This window comes from Leuresthes tenuis, unplaced genomic scaffold, assembly GCF_036924035.1.
Source record: "Leuresthes tenuis unplaced genomic scaffold, fLeuTen1.0.hap1 SCAF_3, whole genome shotgun sequence".
Taxonomy (NCBI): domain Eukaryota; kingdom Metazoa; phylum Chordata; class Actinopteri; order Atheriniformes; family Atherinopsidae; genus Leuresthes; species Leuresthes tenuis.
In genome coordinates this window covers 4,834,110-4,854,134 of record NW_027325357.1, presented here as the reverse complement: position 1 = coordinate 4,854,134, position 20,025 = coordinate 4,834,110, and the positions used below count along the sequence as shown (strand labels likewise).

The window sequence follows — 20,025 nt, the reverse complement described above, 5'->3', positions numbered from 1 at the left end:
GAGGAAATCTCTTCCATCAACAAAACACAGCTGCTTCATCCAGTTTAGATTTGAGCTGTTCTGCTGGCTATGTAGCCTTTCCAGGGTGGTGATAGAAGTCCTTTTATTCTTAGCTTAATGTGTCTTTGACTGTGTCGCTGCTGCTGCAGAGCAGCATTGGCCAATTAACCACCGGTAGTTTTGCAAATGTGGAAGAAAGAAAAAATAATCCAAACAAAAGATTTAATTGTCCACAAAGGAATTTTATTCATAAAAGCTTAAATGAATTATAACTTTTTATTGTAAAAAATGTATTACGTTGAATGTTCCTGTTTTCATGTGTAAACATAATGCAGCATATACATTTTGTCATATTAATTCCATCTATGTGTGGTAAAAGCTCAAAGAAAAAGAAAAACTAGTCTTAAAACTTTTATTTGTGAGTTTCATAGCAGTGCTAATAGCCCGACACCGTGTTAGATTTTAGTACAGTTCACTGTGGTGCAGTCCTCTTTTATAAAGTGCTCTCATGCTGTGAATTTGGGGTAAAATTACAAACTAAAGACAAGGAGTGAATCGCCTTTCACGGTGTTCACTGCATTTGGTTTGCTTTAGCATGGGGTTTAGTTCTGTTGGTTTGGAGCTGCAGCTGCCTGTTCAGCAGCGGGGGTTGCCCATCCGGCAGAAACAGACAGTTCTGAAGAGCCGACACTGGCAGAAAGCGCAGAAATCGCAGCACACATTGCCTGGAGATTTACAGCTTCCCCAGAGAGGGATGCAGTTTGCCGGAGGAGGAGGGCGTTTCTTCACACTGAATTTGCTCTGAGAGAAACAACGAAGAAGGGAACCATTGCATTAGCCGATAATACAGATGCAAGTTAACATTAATAGATTAGACCAGTGTTATCATACGAAAGAATAATTTGGAATTATTTTTTAGTTAGGGTTGGTTTTTACAAGCTTTCCATCACATTTCATGACCAAGATTATAATACAATTATAATCAGTCCAAGGTTTAAACCACGATTGTAATGAGGATCATGAGAAGTTGCTGAAAGTTTAGTTTTCCACTAAGTGAGCAGCATAGAGAACATGAACATTTGGAAAACCTTCCCATTACCTCTGCCTGATAGTGTTGTTGTCTCAGAACCTTTTGCAGTGTTTGGCTAAAAAGGCCAGATTCAGCACGCTAAGGTCAAATATGATGAACAGGGAAAGACGAGGGAAAGGAGACACAAGGGACCTTACCCACAGAAAAGGAATTGTGCTGCCAAGGAAGTTCAACAACACAGATCCATGCACTGGAACGTTGTTGCTACATCCACATACATTCCTGGACTTTCAAATCTGGATAATTGCAACTTATGAATTTTTTTTTTCTTTAAAAACTCTCTCAAAGATACACTTTGAGAGAGTTTAAAGTGCAATTTGTAGTTGTTTTTTTTTACATTTTCAAGTATACATATCTGTAATATCATCTACCTCAGGTCGAGAGAGGGTCAGTGGAAACATTGTGTCCTGAAGCCAAACTTCAGGACACACTGTTACTTTACCCAGTGCCACTTTATACTATCACACTTTTTCCAGATCAATTTGTTTGTATATATTGTTTCTATTGAAGTTGCTAATTTGCACATTGCACATATTGTATTCAGTTACTTGTGTTATTTTATGTTAGCTTTATTTTATTGATCTAGTTTGTGAAGACTACACTGTTAAGTATTCAGTTCCTCAGGTCACATTTGCCTTTTTTTTTTTCAATTAAAATCCTAATCAAAAATTACTAAAAAAGAGATAGGCTTGGCCTCAGAAAGATAAATATGATGTTTGAACCAATAACCTGCTCATTCCTGTGTGTCATTAAATAAATTGCATGACCTCCATTTGCTTGAAGGTCGCCAGACCAAAGGTTTTGCCGGAGTTTGCATCAAAAGTCCTGTGTGGATTCATATTTCTTTGTGTTATGGCCCTTAATCAAGTTGTAAAGGCAGAATGGTGGACGGGGTGGGGGGGACATGCAGCAAAGGGCCTCAGGTGAGGCCTCCATCTGGCCCAGCCGTGTTGAGGCCCATCAATCCCCTTACTTGAGGTGCCCATTCAACCAGCTGAGCTCCTGATACCCCCACAGTTCTGAATGTTATTGCACACAATGTACAGACAAATTTTTTACACATACCAAGTTCTTGGTATATTTACTATAAGTCACTGGGGTTGCTCTTTTTTTGGCTAATGTTTTTAAAGTTCATGTTAGTCATAAGCTTTGGACACAGTGTAGCGACAGACTAATCCCCCAATTACAAAGAAAAAAACTTAAAACCAACCTTTTTTTGTTTTTTTGCTTTCTCTTTCTTCTTCACAGATTTCGTTAACTCTGAAAGAGAACGTTAGAAAAGAAAGATTCTTCCAGTTAAAGCTGTATTATCAATACGACTACAGACACCGAAGTGATATTGATACTGTGGTAGAAATACAGTTCTTACAAAACAAGACAAAAACACAGCAGATCATACTTACCCACAATAACAACAGGGGGTGAGTCTATTTCTAGGCTTTGAGACAAAGCGTTGGATACAACAACCTTATTGGTGGAAAGCACCTCATCAGGAATCATGTGGGCTGACCCAGGGAAGTACTGCGTCACAGCCACAAAGAGAAAGCAGCCGAACAGCAGGGAGGCACGCATTTTTCTCTGGGAAAACATTCAAAAGAAGGATTGTTTCAATTTCAATTTTAACAGTTGAATCTCAAAAATAAACTTCAAGTAAATTGTGTAAGTATCTATATATTTCCTGTTTTTAATTGACATGGTTCTATACTGAATACGAATTGACACAATATTTAATTTTGGTCAACAGATCAGCTTAGTCATGTGTTAGCCACGGGGCGGCTAACACATGACTAATCATGTTTTAGGCATATTAAGATCCAGATCTGAGATGTGTGGTAAAACAAGACTCAATGAGACCGGATCTGATTGTCTGCAGCCTAACTTTATTTTTCCTTTATAAAGTGTCTCAATGAAAAACAAAGGAGTTTAACTCTGGGTTTATGTTCATAATTTTTTCCTTTTATTTACAATATTCTATATTCTATTTCATTTCTACATATATTTAAAAATGAGAGCTTAGAAGGAGTTTTTTAAGCCTGTGTGACTGAGTTTTATCCACGCTTGAATCTTTGCTACACAAGCAGCACATATGTTGTTTTTCAGCGGATGTTTTCATTCTGCAGCTGTCAAGTTTTAAATTACTCAATATTTATTGCATCAGCCTGTGAAAAAAAAGAAAAGTATACTAAAATGACATGGTATTGGAGGATTGACAAGAAAATCGGACAAAATAATGGCTTATTTGTGTTGAGAGAAAGAATCTTTTCATCCCATAACAACAGCCTCCATATTGTTTGAGTTAACTCAGAATTTGCAGGGACAGAGTTCCAGCTCAGTTTATAAAAGCATTTCCCCGTTTCGAACTCATTTTTCTTCACAAACAGTCATATTAGTGTGTCCACACAAGCAGAAAGAAGTTACCAACATGTACAACTTTAGTTTATGTTTTATAAACTTTATCTTTTTTTCTCCAATGTAATTCTTGTGTGTGTGTGTGTGTGTGTGTGTGTGTGTGTTGGCCTGCTTTATTTTAAATCTGCAAAATATTTTCTCCTCAAATATTTATCATTTGTCAGTTGACAGTATGGGAGGTACTTAACAAACTTTATGTCAAACAGAAATTCCAGTGTAAATTAATGGAATGAAACACTGCCAGAATCAAAGGAATATTGTCTAAACCAGACTTAGAAAGACTAATCCATGCGTTTGTCTCCAGCAGGTCAGACTACTGTAACGGCCTGCTCACTGGGCTCTAAATGGACTGTAAGACAGCTGCAGTACATCCAGAACGCTGCTGCTCAGGTCCTGACTAGAACCAGGAAATACAACCATATTAGTCCAGAGCTCAGGTGTCTGCACTGGCTTCCTGTCGCTCAGAGAATAGACTTTAAAACAGCTCTGCTCGTGTACATCTCTGACATGTTAGAGTCATATGAACCAGGGAGGCGTCTCCGGCTGGTGCCCAGAGTCAGGACTAAACAAGCTGAGGCTGCATTTCAGATTTATGCTCCTAAAGTCTGGAACAGTCTCCCAGAAGATGTGAGACAGGCCTCAACTCTGCTAATGTTCAAATCCAGGCTGAAAACAGTTTATTTAGCTGATTATATCTGCACTCTTTGCTTTTAATTAAATTAATTAATGATTATTTTCATGTTTTTTGGAATGATTTTATTTGCCTTCTTGTGATTTTATGTAGCTGTAAATCACTTTGAATTGTGCTCTACAAATAAACCTGCCTTGATGAAAACTGAAAGGTATAGTCTTCATTTACATTAATTGAATGGCAGAGCATGGTGTGCTTGCCACGAGGAGAGGGCTCACCGCTAGATTTACCATATACAGACATCAGAAGATTTCTTGCGTATTAATAAATTAATTTTTCATTTATTTTCTTCCAGGAATTATTTGTTTTTAAATTTCAATGTTGTAGAAAATAAGTGAGTCCAATTAAAGTCAAAATAACACCTTCAGTTAAGATTCAGAAACTGTATTTTTATTTCTCCCACACGCATTTGTGCAACACTGACTGACACAGAAACAGTTGCCTTTGTTACACTGACAAATTCTAAATAAAAGTAATAACAATAAAACATGCCAAAGGCTTTGGCCCTGTGGGATATATAGTAAAGATGTAGGTTACGACTTTAAGCCCTGCAGGAAGGTTCAGCCAGGCTCCATGTTGTTTTCTTTCCTTTCTGCTGTTAAAAGCGCCAGATAGTCTGTCAAGTCTCTTAGTCTTCATTACTAAATATGAGGCCATGCTTATCAATAATGGATGTGCTGATTGTCATTCCAGCTGCATAACACTAACCTGCAAACTCTCAAGTGAGCTATTAAAGTCCTCATGAGATGATGCTAGAGGGATCATCTGCAAAAAGTTTGAGATGGGACCTCTCGATCTCCATGACAGATTCCTTTTATCATATTTTTTAAACTTGTACTGTTGAGAGTGAATAAATGTCTAAACCGCTAAATGTCTGCACATTTTCAGTGGAATGTGAGTATTTTATTTTATGTTCAGTATCTGGCAGCTTGGCTTATGGCAATTTATATGTAGCAACGTGAATGAGCAGCTTGGTGGAAACACTGATTTCCTCTGACACAACAAGGAAAAAGCATACAACAAAGTCCAACTAAAGTCCAGTGTTGGGACAGGAGCAGGTGGTGGTGCAAAAATTTAGTAAAACTTTCAACCCAGAGAACAAGGTTTGATTCTAGAGAGAAACTGTAGCTCTATTGTTCTATTATTTAGTGTTTTATGGTTAGGTTTAGGCTGAGGCAACAAAAAAACCTGCTGTCTAAAATCAGACATGGTTGGCATGTGGTTGAGTGCTCAACATAACCAAAAATAAATAAATAAATCAGCAATACTGATCAAATTGTGACTAACACCTTCTGGACTGATATCGGTTTAAAAGAGTTTAATACGTATCAGATCAATACTTAAAGCCCTGGAACATATCTGGAGTAATATTGAGTTCAAATGTTGTATATCTTTACCATCCTGATAAAATAAAAACGCACAAAAACCCTACAAATTTTGTATTTATCCACTTATAGGTACAGTGCTTAGTGAAAGCTCACACCCTACCCTTCCAAGAAAGTAGAGAAAAGTATGCTGGCCTTAAAGAAAACATGAAATGCCCATTTTTCTAATCTATTCTTGGCTTCTGTAGAAACTTGGCAGTGCAATATGGTGGATTGCAAGGAGGAGAATCCAGGTCATCAGTAGATTTGAACTGGTTGTTCTCAGGTGCTGAAATCCAGAATCATATTCACTAGATTCTGGAAAGTACAATATAGTTATGTCTGTAATATGTGAGTATCACTTCAAGCATTCAGCAGGTCCTTAGAAAGCAGTTCAAACGCAAAGAAATAAAGTTTAACGCATTTGTATGTGTCATGTAGCACCTCAGACCACGTCAACATCCCTCCTGCACCACATCTGGTCAAGTTCAAAGCATTTCTCGTGAGGCTTGGCAAACTGCACTTAAGTGCATGGATAGATTTCAAAGCCATATAATTAAAAAAAGGTGGTACAGTAACCGAAAACTCAGAAGGAGAGTTGACAAGCAGCAAAAATGTAAGCAGATGTACAGAGATGTAAAGCCTGGTTGATCTACAAGATACTCCAGAGATTAAGTTTGAGGTGCTCTCAAGAGAAAAAGGTTTATCATTAAAGCATTTTGCAGGTCAAAAATAAAATTTATCAGAGGTTCAGGTCGCCACTCCTTCAGTCCACATGCTGAAGTAAGCAGGATCCTGAACCCAGCAGGATTCTGCTTGAGCCCTGATTTCCCTCTGATGTGCCCAGCTCTGTAAGTGTGATAAGTGTGATAGTGCAATAGTTATATGGAATATATGGAAGGTGAGTGAGCATGGCTTGTACAGTAAAGTGCTTTGAGTGGTCAACAAGAGTAGAAAGGCTCTACAGTAATGCAGTCCTTTTACAATACACATAGTTTCCAGCTGAACTGGTGCATTTACACGTTTATACAAAGATCTATACCACCAAACTCATAAAACTATATTTTGTACACAATGAAACTTTGAAAGCATACTGCATGTACTCGCATACAAGCATGTTGAAAGCCTAAAATGAAAAAACAAACGTGTATTAACAAACACAATGAAGTTGACGAGAAAAAAAACTGATTCTCCAGAGAATGAATGTAAGCCAAATTAAGTGTAGAAATGACTGGATTCTTCTTCTTTTGAAATAATTTGCTATTTGCCCAACATTTTTAGCATTTATCTGTCACATACTCACGTTTTTCTACATGTGGAGTTGACATCTGTATGTAGAACTTTGCATTTATCTTTGATGAAAACAGAAACAACGCTTTTACAGAAAAAGAACAACATCTGTAGTTTTATGTCAGGCGTCAGCTGTTTTTGCACAATAACAACCATCATCTAAAGCACTCAATATTGCTACAATTACAATCCAGTGCAAAAAATGAAAACAAAAGCTGTATGTTGAGAGTGTTTTTTGCACTTACTTCAAATGCTGTCAAAGCTGATCTTCGTAGGATTTGTATGGAAGTTAACGTTACCAGTGCGAGAACATCTGTCTGTGAACACAGACCCTTGGAGTGCTTCACTGGTGTATGAAATATCTTTTTAAACTGAAGGAGTAACAGACTTCTTATTGCCTTCCTCCAGAGCTATAGAAACATTTATCACTCTTGTGATGAGGTGTTGAGTAACTTTAAGTTACTCAACACTTCATTGTTCTTCCTTTTAATCACACACTGAGTGAATCAAGTAATTTCTGTACCACTTAAATGATTATCACATCCGTAGGGTTATGCACGCTGATATGAAGCACTTTCTTCTGCAGCCGCATTAGGATGTCTCTTAATGGTGCACTGACACATGAATGATGTAAGAGGTGAAACATTGACTGAAAAGCTAAGTGGGAAAGCCTGGTTGTAATAAGTAATAATGAGCACCAGAAATATGTGCAGATCAGTGTAAAGACGTGTTGCACCTCCAAATTCCCTTTAGATTTGCAGTGCAAAAACAAAAAAAGGTTTAATGACATCACAGTATTCTGTTGGAAGAGAAAATAAAATTATCTGATGTCATTGCATGTTCAAGCAGCTCAGTCTTACCAGAAAATGCGTACTAGCTGTATTTGTTTACTTGCATAGGAGTGTCACAATCCATGAAATGTGAGATGGTAACACATCCCAAGGTTTTAGGGTTATGGCTACTCTATCATGAAAAAAATAAGAATAACACACCTTAAAGGACTACGGAGCCCCCGAGGTGCAAGATCTCGCAAAACTTTCTCTAGATCTTTCTCGTGAAGTTTCGCATGATCATATGAGATCTTCCAAGGTCGTATTTAGGACAATGTACAGTGAGGTCCATGGGAGCGAAAACAAACACAGATACAAACATAGAGTGGGAGAAATTTATTGAATTTTATTTTGAAATGGGCCTAAAATACAGCGAGATTAAAAACTGTCCTCAGCAGTAGACACGGCTTTGTGTCTACTTTCCCATGAACCTAACTGACCCAGATGTACATTGTCCTAAATACGACTTTGCGAGAGCTCATACGATCTGGTAAAAAAAAAAAAGTTTTTTGTTTTTTTCACCCATCATCATTCACGTTGCTGCTTACCAACGATCTGATGTCCTACTTTGGGAACCTTTCTGTTAAGGTGGAACATCTTTATGGCTGATATTGTGTTAGCTAACAAAACTGGCTGTAGCAGCTTTGACATGTTGACTCAAAACTCAAAATTAAGGCATTTTTTGACTTACAAAAAAAGCTATTTCACATATTAAATATATTACAAATCACATTGGAAATAGATTTTCAGTGTGTTTTATACACAGAAGTGGCATAAACTACTAATTAGAATTGACTTTGACAAACTGTAAGACTAGTACAGGTGATGTAATGGACTGTATAAAGTGTCACTTGTTTTAAAGTATTTAACTTAATATAGGTGTGGATATTGCTCCATTTTATAAAAATATATATATATATATACAGCATTGTTTACAAGAAAAAAATCTGTTCATGTAGAAATGTAAAACACAACCTTTTCAACACAAGTTCAATCGTGAAAGCTAACCACAACTTTTCTGATGGCAGGTGATCTAATTAGAGTTCTCTTCCCTTCAAAGGGTGGGAAAATTACAACAAAAACCATCGGCCTGTTTAAGTCGTTGGATTATGTAGCAGTGAACTCTGTAGCACATTCTCACGCCTCCGTTCTTCAGTATAGTCAGAGAGTAACTGTACACGTATCTACCAATATGCAAAGTGCTGTGAAGAAGATCAGCACCAGCTACATTTTACTGGCATCTCCTATTGCTACGTCAGTGATGGGGAATTTGGCGAATACTTTAAAGTCAGACCCAGGAGTAAAGAAGCACAATCTCATGTTACAAGCCAAGATAAATCGCTGGTTTTAAAGTCAACACGTAAACATTACAGTCTAAACTCGTGACAATTTTCAGGCATTTTCCAAAAAGTTTTGGTTTCAGTGCCCAAAACTGTGTTTGCACGTGGAGAATAGCAGCAACTTGATCATCAAAATACACGTGTCTGTGTGTAGAGGGCCTGAGATGCAACTCGATACAGATCTGAAGAATTCTGCATCGATGCAATGACAGAATATAATAGAAAGCTTGCAGCCTATAAACAAGAATATACTATGTGATGATTAATCAGGGATTTTCCAGCCTCAGGGGAACAAAAGAGTTGCATGTGTTGTTCCTGTATGTCCCACTACCATGAAAGAAGCAGAAGAAGAACAGCAGCCTGCACTATTTAACATCCACCCAGAAACGCATGAACCCCGTGAAATGCAAGTCGTGCATTACATTAAAAAATGTACTGTTTGGATAAACACTTGGATAGTGTTTCTGAATAATTCTGAATATAATCTGAGGCATCAAATGGAGTAAAATCTCTCTTTGAACTGGATTTTAATAATTAACGGCTGAATTATTGTCAAATCATGAGTCCAGCAAAGCTCCATCATTCAATTTTTGACGCATTCAGTTTTAAACCACGATCATCTGGGTACCACCAGAAATATTGCAAGCCGTCTGAGGGTCCTGGCCCCCAGGTTGAGAACCTCCGCCTTAGAGTGGATAAGGATTTAAGGAATTAAACGCGAGTCCACAACTAAAAAGCACGAGGGACAGGAATGTGAAAGGAGCATACTCGTGTTGTAATTCATAATATGTGCATTGAAGTTTGGATCCGACACTGTGAAGAGACAACGTTCAATTTGTATTTTATAATATGAAGGTATAACACAGATTTTAAACACTTGCAACAGTGCAATGCAAAACATTCCTGACTCTGACTCCAACTGTGTTACTTAAGAGCTCCTCGTTTGACTTTTTGACCTTTGACCTTGCTTCTTTGTCACATACGTACTTTATTATGTAATTTATGTACCACCTAAATGATCAGCACACACTTAAGTGGTTACACACCCTGACAGGAAACAGACTTTTCTGCTGCCACGTCCACTATGCAAGTGTGTGTGTGTGTGTGTGTGTACTCAAACTAAAGACACACACACACACACAACAGAAACTGCTTTTGTATAAACAAAAAAAAAAGAAAATAAATAACTGTATAATTATAACAACCCCACACAATTGTAGGTGATTAAACAAAGTGGGTTTTTTCGAGAACATTTCATATTTCTCTTTCCTCTTTTCCTCTGTTCAGTTGATCCTAAAATGGGCATTTTTCATCAGATTAAAGGCACACTTTACACACAAGTGGCATTGGTTTCAGCTACTGCGCCTATAAATTATTGGCCCTCACTGTCCAACAGCTGGTATAACAATTGAGAACTATATATAAAAAAATCAAACTTAATGTGTCCAGACAATCAGACCAAGACCAGTTCTTACATCAAAGAAGGTCAGATTTTTTTCTCTGGCCACACCAAGACAAAACATCTGACTTGCACCAGTTAAATGTCAATGAAAGGATCGTATTCTGTCTGTTTGATCACACACACACACACATTTTCTGAAGAAACTGTTGTGGGGCTGAAGGAAGAATAACATCAGAGCACCCAAGCGGCCTGGTTCTAATTTTGAAATAATTTGCAGTAATTTCCATCACCATGGAGGTTGGCAATAAATTCACAGGGTTCCTTTGGAAATTGATTTGCTCTGTTGCAAAGACTGCTGGCTTCACTTTCACACGTAGGCCTCCATCCCCTAAAACGTTGCGCCCTGTTTGGTTTATATTTGGAAAAGGGACGAAAAAACATTGATTTTTTAATATGATGTCAAAAAATTGTGTTCGTAAAGAAAAAAGATTTCAACTTAAAAACAGGAAGAGCTGAAACAAAGTCATGTAAACACTCTTTGGAAAATATATTATGCATTTAACTTTTTACTACTTTCAACAGGAAAAAAATAAGTAAATCTTTGACAAAGCGATTTGCAAGAATACATAAATAATTACAATTACTTTAAATTTACAGTCTACTGTAAATTTATTTCTTATCCCTAAGAGCAAACAAAGGCAAACATTTTGAAATAAATTCAGTGAGAACTAGCTAAAAAGTTTGGTTTTGCCTGTTTAAACCATCCATCCATTTTCTACACCCGTTTAATCCAAACTCCACACAGAAAGGCTCCAGCCGGGAGTTGAACCTGGAACCCTCCGCTGTGAGGCTAACCACCATGTGCAGCCCGACAATAAGCACTTGAACTTAATCTGCTGCTCCCTAAATGTTAAAGATACTTCAGAGAACTGTGAGCAACATGGTCCTAAAGAGATAAAATCAGGTGTAACAACATGTCTGAAAATGATAAAATCTTATTTCAACAAAGAAATTCACACGACAAATGCTGAATGTCCAAAATGTGAATTTTAGTAGAAGAGTTTGGCTTTTTTTTGTTTGTTTGTTTATTGTATATCACATAAACATTATTAATGAAGCCAATTTATCATCATCTGATACAAGTGTAAATAAATGTATTGATGTTCATCAAAACACAACTAAGCTGTTAAAATGTTACATTTTCATTGTTTATTCACATTTATTCCTTCATTTTTTACTGAAAGAGAAACGATTACATCTGAGTTCACCACAGCTGTCCGCTGACACAGTAAGAGGTCATCATCAGCATCTTTTAAAGTGGGACCAAATGAATAAACAATACCTTTAAAGATGCCATGTGTCCCTTTAACGGGAGCAGAAACTTTTTTTCAGAAATTCTACAGCAGTCAGCTAATCACCTTGTGTGCAAACTTTAACACTTTATAGTTAAGAAGCTTTAGGACAGAAATAGAAGCTTTTAGCTTGAGGCTATTTGATCTAAATGTGCGACAACATTGTTTTTAACTTGATCTTTTTTATACTTCGCTGTAACTTGAATATTTGAACACATTTCAAGTATAATTTGGTTTCAGTTAATGACGTTTTCGAATCATTTTAATCATCGCGATTATTTTTTGTGCTTTTTCAGAAATAGATACGATTAACTTGAATACAAAGTAAATGAAAAGCATAAGACTTCTGGCACATTTTGGGGGACGACTTGAGGAGAATAAATCTGCTTGATGGTGGTTTTAATGTCTGTGTCACATCTGGCATCTGGAGCTTTACTCCTCATCTTTTATGGGAGTTGTCCTACATTAAACTAATTCTCATGAGAAGACTGCAAATATTATTCCTCATCTTTTAAAATTACATTTATTTCTGTGTTTCTATCATTTCAAGCAAATGTGTCAAGGATTCAGATGACTTTATTCCACTGTTTCTTTCATGTCATCCACTATAAAATACCACACAAGAAACTTTTGATCAATCAGTTCAATTTCTTACACGTCAGGCTTTCAAACAATCTAAGCCTTCAGGGATTTCTACCAGAGATCAAAAGGTTTAAGAAAGTCAGGGGAGACCTCCAATTAAAAACGAATAGATCATTTGTTTATAGAGCCTTTAACGGCGTCCTCTAAACTGCCCCATGTACAAGCAGCAGGAGGGAAATATGATTCATATGAACATAAACACAGCATTCTCACGTGTTTCCTGTAACATGGCACAAAGTGCTCTGAGGGAGGAGGGAAGGAGTGGATGAAAAGTTTAGGCGAAGTGCTTTCAATCAATGCACCTTCAACCACGCATTTGATACCAGCACATGTTTACTGCTTTTTTGCTCTGAGTTATGTTCAATCAATAATACAACAACACAGTACTAAAATGGTTTCGTCTCTTACTGGTTGTGTTTGGGTAATAGCATTCCTAAATATTCCATTAACAGGGGGTAAAAAACATCATTCTTAGGCAGTGGCATGTGCTAAAATGTCCCCTCGGCAGCCAAAACGCGTGCTAAACTGTCCTCAAGTGCCCTCTTGGGAGCCAAAACGCATGCTAAAGTGCCCTCTTGGGAGCCAAAACGCATGCTAAAGTGTCCCCTTGGGAGCCAAAACGTGTGCTAAACTGCCCTCAAGTGCCCTCTTGGGAGCCGAAACGTGTACTAAAGTGCCCTCTTGGGAGCCAAAGCATGTGCTAAAGTGTCCCCTTCGGAGCCAAAACGCGTGCAAAATGCCCTCAAGTGCCCTCTTGGGAGCCAAAACGCATGCTAAAGTGCCCTCTTGGGAGCCAAAACGCATGCTAAAGTGTCCTCTTGGGAGCCAAAACGCATGCTAAAGTGCCCTCTCGGGAGTGAAAACGTGTGCTAAAGTGTCGTCTTGAGAGCCAAAACGTGTGCTAAAGTGTCCCCTTGAGTCAAAACGTGTGCTAAACTTCCCTCAAGTGCCCTCTCGGGAGCCAAAACGCATGCTAAAGTTAATTTTACTCCAAATACACGTACTGTTACAACCACAGGAGGTCCCATATTATCTCATATTATCCCATATTGTTTGAATGTGATCATGAGTCACTTTATGAGGAAATAATCCACAGGATTGGTAATCAGGACACAGACAGTCTGGTAAATACAGCAAAGTCTGTACAAAGAGGAGGTTGTGGTGCATAAGTGGGTCACACACAATACACTACGAGGGGCTCTGAGCGGAACCCACCTGTAGAGGACTTATCATCTTATTGTTTTATGACTTTTTGGAGTTTTTTTTTTTTATCACAGAGAGGTTAGCTTTGGTCATTTCTTCTTGGTTAGGTTTTGAGAAAGTTTACAGCAAGAGCTGGACTAGAGCATAAAAATGGCCAAGGAATGTGTTCCTGATCAGCCAACTCCCTAAAAAAAACTCTTTGTGGAATGTTTTTGCTAGTACAAAGCATCACAAAATAAGAAATTATGATGAATCGACACCTTTTGACTCTCAAATAATCACCTCATCTGAGCTTCTAAGCAGAGTAAGTAGAGCACATACCTTAATAGAAATTATTTTAAAAGCAACAGTGTAGTGAATGTACAGACAAAGCAAACGTGATCTAAATGTTAATAGACTGTTGATTCATTGGAATTTGGACCCATCTATTAGTGAACTCTGCTGCACAAGGAATAAAATAATACTTCCTATATAAGAGCAATAAAAACACTTTAAAGGTCATTTCAGTAAGTGCCCCGTAGGGCATTGTGTTTAACCTGTTTTTGTTTATTGCTGCAAAGAAACAAACCAATAACTCACTCGCCTCTCTTTGATAATACATTACACTCATTTAGCAATGAGGAACACATCAAGGGGGCAATGCAGGGTTCAGTAACTTCTAACTTGTGGACCAGGGAAACTGTGGCTTGAATTAGCAACCTCACGACTGTGAGACACCTGCTATATCTCTCGAGTCACAGCCACCACAGGCAAGGATACAATATTGCACATAGAGGAGCTTTGCCTGGTCTTTGGGGCCAATAATGGCTCTAACTCTAGGTTTGTGTTTGCTGCCTGTTGCCCTGGTCTCAGCCGTTTATCTCACCATGTCACCTGCAGTACTGCTGCTGGCATCCTTACTGCCGTCTCTACAGCCAATGGCAGAAATCACAGCAGAAGCAATAAAAAAAAGTTTGTTTAATTCACTCATATTGCGCACCTTCTTCTGTTCATCCGTCATACTATCTGTGCTACCTTTGTCCCACCGTAAACCCAGTCTAGAGCCAGTATTTGGTCCTTGTGGGCTACATGGTGACACAAAAAGGCTAAGGGACAAGCACTTAGAAGACTTTGAGTGTCGATGATATTCAGTGGATGGATATTGTAAATTTTGCATGTGTATTTTCTGATATTATCAGTCGAGCAAATTAGTAAATATCAGAAGTTATATGCATCTAAATATGTTCATATTTGGATAACAGATTTTTACTGTTGCTGAGATCCAAGTTCAAGATTTTTCAGCAAAAAGAAAACAATTCAGCATCAGATTGTTTGGAAGATATGTGTAAAACATATCCAATATTTCCTTCAGAGACTATGAGGCATCTGTGCTGATGTTCATTTCTGAATGGACTCAGGAGCTGCCGTTAGTATCCCAAAGAGACGTGTTAGTGAGGGGAAATCACAGATACAGGAAATGGCTCTTCATTTTTTACCGTCTCTGGCGACCTGCAGTGTGTTCGGACATTAATTCCTCCTTCTATGGTCATGAAAAAACTAAAATTCTTATTTTCATCACAAATGAAAACCATTGTGAAAATATGATGCATATTTGCCAGTAGATTGTCTTATTTGTTACACACAAGAGCTTTAAATCAAAAGTAGTATCAATTATCATAATTATTTCCAGAACAAAATATCATCCAAACAAAGACGGTTCTCATGGTGTAAAAGCTTGTGAAAAGGGTTGCAAATTGTTTCCAAACATGGTTCTTCATAATATAATTAATTATGTTAATCTTTTCAGAAGAGCTCATAAAAATACAGCTTCTACCAGATCTTTAGATTTACACTCAAATATAATTCTTGTTATGCGGTTTCTAAATGGAATTTAGCATGTTTACTTCAAATGTGGAATCAGCTGCCGTTGGAGCAGATTTTTTAATGCTTGATGAAGCAGAGACTTCACATTTTAAAGCAGCTCAGGAGGAAGAGCAGTCGCCTCCCATCGGAAGGTCGGTGGATCAAGATATCGATGCCTCCATCCGGGTACAAATGTGTACTTTACTTTAAAAACTGAAAAATAACGATAAAATAAAAGAGGGGCCCCTTGAGTTCAAATGAGACACCGAGGAGTTCTCACATGTGGTGATTTAGGGTTTAGAACCGGCTTGTGGGGAAGAAGACAGATCACTACATGGAGGAGGGTCTTCTCTAGATAATAAAAATAATAATAACTTGTAATCTGGTTTCTTTAATACACAGATAAAGCATGAAGAAACATATAAAACCATAATAATTAGTAACAGTTCAACTTATTTATTTAAGTAAAGTGAACTAGTACAGGCTGTAAAATGTGCTCTAAATAAGCTGGAGTCAGTGTTTGTGGATGAACACAGTAAATGCACAGCTGTACATTGGAATTTTGGAAACGTCTCTCATTCTGTTAATCTGAGGTCATTTTCAGAATAATGATGCAGTTTTCCACAGAGCAACAGGTTAGATCTCAAAGCCGATTAAAAAGATTTATGGTGGAAAGTGAGAGAAAAGGTCCATGATATGGATGCATCCTGCATAGCTGATCTGCTGCTCTACAAGAAAGTCAGAACCTGGATGGTGAGGAATATTGTTTGTCATTGCTAAAATATTTTAAGCTGTCATAAAAAGATCAACAAGGGACCAAATGTGTTTTTTTTCTAGTTTGAGATCATTATTTTGTTTTCTTTACTTCATTTGAAATAAAAAAAATAAAAATAAAAAAATACAGGAAAATATGACAACTATTTTATAACTTTTTTTAGGTAAGTTTTACAGAGACATAATATTAGTTATTATCATTATTATTGTGATTATTATAAACTGGCACTGATAGTGATGCATAAAAAAAAACCCCACAAAATAAAATAAATTATACATAGGTGTCTGAAAATGAAGCAGATGAAAAGCTGTAATAAAAATAAGTATTTGATTAAAATAAGGGTTATACGTGAATATTTTGCTTGAATATAGTAACAAAATAACTTCTGGTATGAAGCTATACAGCAACAGTAACTTAACAGAGTGAGAGAAAACTAAAAAGTGTACAAAAAGTCAGTTTATACAGTTAAAGGAATCGAAATAGACATGTTCTTCCATAAAAAAAAACTTTTGTATGTCTTAATAGCAGCATGAAGAGTTAGGTACATTTTCTAAGAGGTCACAAGATGAAAATCACACTTTACAATGAAAAGCTTCGGTTGTACATCTATATTTTGGACATCCAGCTGTATGCAGCAGGATGAGCATTCAGAGGAAATACAGTGATCAGATTTCTGAACTTCAGTCATTATGTTTCTTATTTGAATTATGTTGTTTGATCAGCTGTTACTGTTTTTAATGCACAACATATCATGTCCAAGTATCAGTTTGATACATTTGAGGTAGATTTTTCAGTGGTCTATACAGCTAAATACTCACTTAATTTTATTATTTTGAGGAAAAAAAATTAGAAAAGCAGCAGCAAAATGTAAAGATGCATCTTTTGGCTTCATTTTTTAAATATTATGTTCAAGATTGTAGAGAATCTTTACAAAGCTTTACCTCTGTTTATGCAATTATGCATAATATTTCACTTATGAAGAGTTTATTGGATAGAAAGCAACGTGTCACAGCCTTTACGGATCATAAAAATCTCTTCCATAAATAATAGTTCAGTTTTAAGACATGATGACTATAATTGCGGGACTATCAGGAGACCTAAATAAATCCTGATTTGTATGAAGGTTTCTCTGTGAGGCGGCTCAGACTCAGGTTTTAATCTGCTGTCGTTACCAGAATAACAACCTACCACGCCTGTTAGAATTACAACTTTCCCTTTTGCCCGTTCACTTATTTTGACGAAGTTGTGGACACGCCGATCCCTTGCTGCTGATGGACCGCGGTGTTGTAGTCGATAGATGGAGCCCTGACAGCGTTGGTGCTTGGCTTTCGAAACAAAATCAGGAAAACTATCGTGGCATTTTCGACGTTATTACAGGACACGTTGCAGTAAACCTATAAAGACAGGAATTTACAGCAGGAGTTTGTTTGGACAGATGTGGCGCTCTGTGACAATTTTACAACTTGATAGATCCATTACCTGCTTTTTAACCAGCGATTCGGCGTAAATGTATCAAAAAACACCAAATCACATCATGGAATTTATCTAAACATGCAACAAAAGCCAATAATGCATCTCAGTCAAGACTCTATGGGTCCATGTCTTTATTTTAACAGTGAAATATTGATTAAACCTGTTGTACTTTACAGGCCACTGCTGGGAAGCCCTCTTAAAGCAGCTGGCACATAAGAAGCTCACAGAGGATAATTTCCATTAAGATCAGATTTGTTTGGACATTTCCTATAAATACACGCTCTAAATGTTTAAGACATCTCTCTGTGCTGTACTTTTCACTCTGTGGCTCTCCAACGCTCAAATATTATCCTGGAGCAGCTTCAACATAAAAACCCTAGAAAGAAAATGTATATTCACCTTCGGTGTGGATCCTGTACCAGCTGTCTGTCAGTAGGTCAAGCTCTCAGTACTTCGTTTTCCCTCGTCTGTTTAGCGTACAGCTCTCCGCACTTCTGTTTCCTCCTTATTACTTTCTTGCTCCACGTCCTTTTTCTCTGGTTCTTTTCGTGTAGAAGTCACCACTCGCTTTTTCCCCCCTCCTTTGCACAGTTCACCTCTGATTTTGTCCTTTTATATCTTCTTTTTTTGTTTTGTAGCAGGTTTTCCCTCTTACTCTCTCCGTTTCTCTGCCCAAGAAAGCTTTTTTTCTTTCTCCAAAACTTTTTTCATACCCCGCTCCCCTGTTTCCTCCTTTATCTCTGCTTAAGAAGCAGTACCTTGTCCTGGTTTTGATAATGAAGACATACTGGGAGGTTTGTATTGGAGGCGGGACCAGTGCTGCAGAGGCTTTGGGAAAAGAAAAGGTCAAATTATGCAGAGGATGGACAGACAAATGTGAACCAGAAACTCCAGTGATGTGCTTTAAATTTTACCGGTTACCATAACATACCTGTGCTTCTGTTTATGAGAAGCTAATATTGGCCTTTTGGGGGAATTCTTCTCAAATCCCCTTTATCTGTTAGATCTGGCTGTGCAGTTACTTTGAGATGGCACAATATGCATTTCTATAAACCAACTTTCCTGAAATCTGTCTCTAAATCTGCTTGTTATTTCCCTCGTTTCCCAGTGCATGATATGTCATTTTCCCTTGAAAATTGTTTTACTTGAACAAGAGTCTAACAATGTTGATATGGTGATGATTAGCAAGTAGAATGAAACATGTTTTAATAATTCAGTGGCTTGTTATCATTTACTAATAGACAAAGATGGTATTCAGTGGTTCAATGCCTGGCTTCTCTAAAATAGAGATGTCAAGGGTTCTTCCAGCATACCAAACTGAATTATGCCCTCAAAGTAGTTAATGCATGTTAGAAAAGAATCTATGTGCAAAAGAACGTGCTGTGTTATTGACTCATGTTCTGAGTGGTCAACGTGACGACACACATACCGTATGTACATTTATATTCAGCCACAAACTATGTAGAAGTTTTGCCAAGCATTTGATGAAATGTCAGAAGAGTCACCAAAGTTATTACACCCAACTGTAACGACAGAGAATGATGTGTGTACAAAGTTTTAATAGCTTTTCAAGACATTATACTGACAGCCAAATATCAACCTCCTGGTGGTGCTAGCGGATCACCCCTTATGGAAAACAAATACATCTACAGAACACATGGCTCATCACTTCTAAAAGGCATGAAGCTAAATAAGCAGCAAAGAACTGGATCTTCAGACAGACCGACCGACCACAAGGGCCGAGCCACCAGCACTGATGTGTAAAACAAGATTATCCCAGTTGTGTGATGTGTGACGGTTGTTTTAAATTTCAGTTAAATTTCTCAGTCTGACAGTTTCCACTTGAAGTCAATATGCTATTCAACCAACAGGCATGTTTGAAAGTTTTCATGTCATCTATGAGGATATAACTGATAATTACAAAAAAAATGTTTCTATCAGTTTCTAATTGTCTTGTTAAATTAATTGTTTCGTTTGTATTACCCCAGAACAAACAATTCATAGCTATTTGTTCAGCAGGTCCTTCTACTTTTCACGTCACCTCAACGAAAACAGAGATTTTGTTGGGAGTTCAGCGTAGATGATGCAGTACCAACATTTCAAATGATGGATCAATTATGATGAAGCCGTTTCATGTGAAAAAAGTAGCCCCTGTTCAAATGTTGAGGTCTTGTGTATGAGGGTAGTGAAAATGTCATGTGGTCCTTAGATTAGGAAAATACAGTTTCAGATGAGCTACAGCACATTAGAGGGCTGCGTTGTGATTGGGTTCCACCGGGTCCCGGGGGACCCAACTCAAATCTCGCGGGAGCAGGCAGTATG

The 20,025-nt window shown here is 37.6% G+C and overlaps 1 protein-coding gene across 1 annotated transcript; it reads right to left on the bottom strand.

The window, feature by feature from the left end:
- Positions 1-319: 319 nt before the first annotated feature.
- On the bottom strand, positions 320-18,450 carry asip1 (agouti signaling protein 1). Its single transcript, XM_072383074.1, has 4 exons — positions 18,103-18,450; positions 2,494-2,668; positions 2,301-2,350; positions 320-801 (listed from the first exon to the last, which is right to left on the bottom strand). Exons 2-4 carry the CDS (start codon positions 2,660-2,662, stop codon positions 637-639), a joined length of 384 nt encoding a protein of 127 aa, XP_072239175.1. The 5' UTR covers positions 2,663-2,668; positions 18,103-18,450; the 3' UTR covers positions 320-636.
- Between the last annotated feature and the right edge of the window lie 1,575 nt (positions 18,451-20,025).

Coding starts and splice junctions, on each gene's coding strand:
- asip1 (XM_072383074.1), bottom strand. CDS start 2,662: ATGCGTGCCTCCCTGCTGTTCGGCTGCTTTCTCTTTGTGGCTGTGACG. Junction 2,351..2,493: donor ACCCCCTGTTGTTATTGTGG/GTAAGTATGATC, acceptor GTTCTCTTTCAG/AGTTAACGAAATCTGTGAAG. Junction 802..2,300: donor AAGCAAAAAAACAAAAAAAG/GTTGGTTTTAAG, acceptor TGTTTCTCTCAG/AGCAAATTCAGTGTGAAGAA.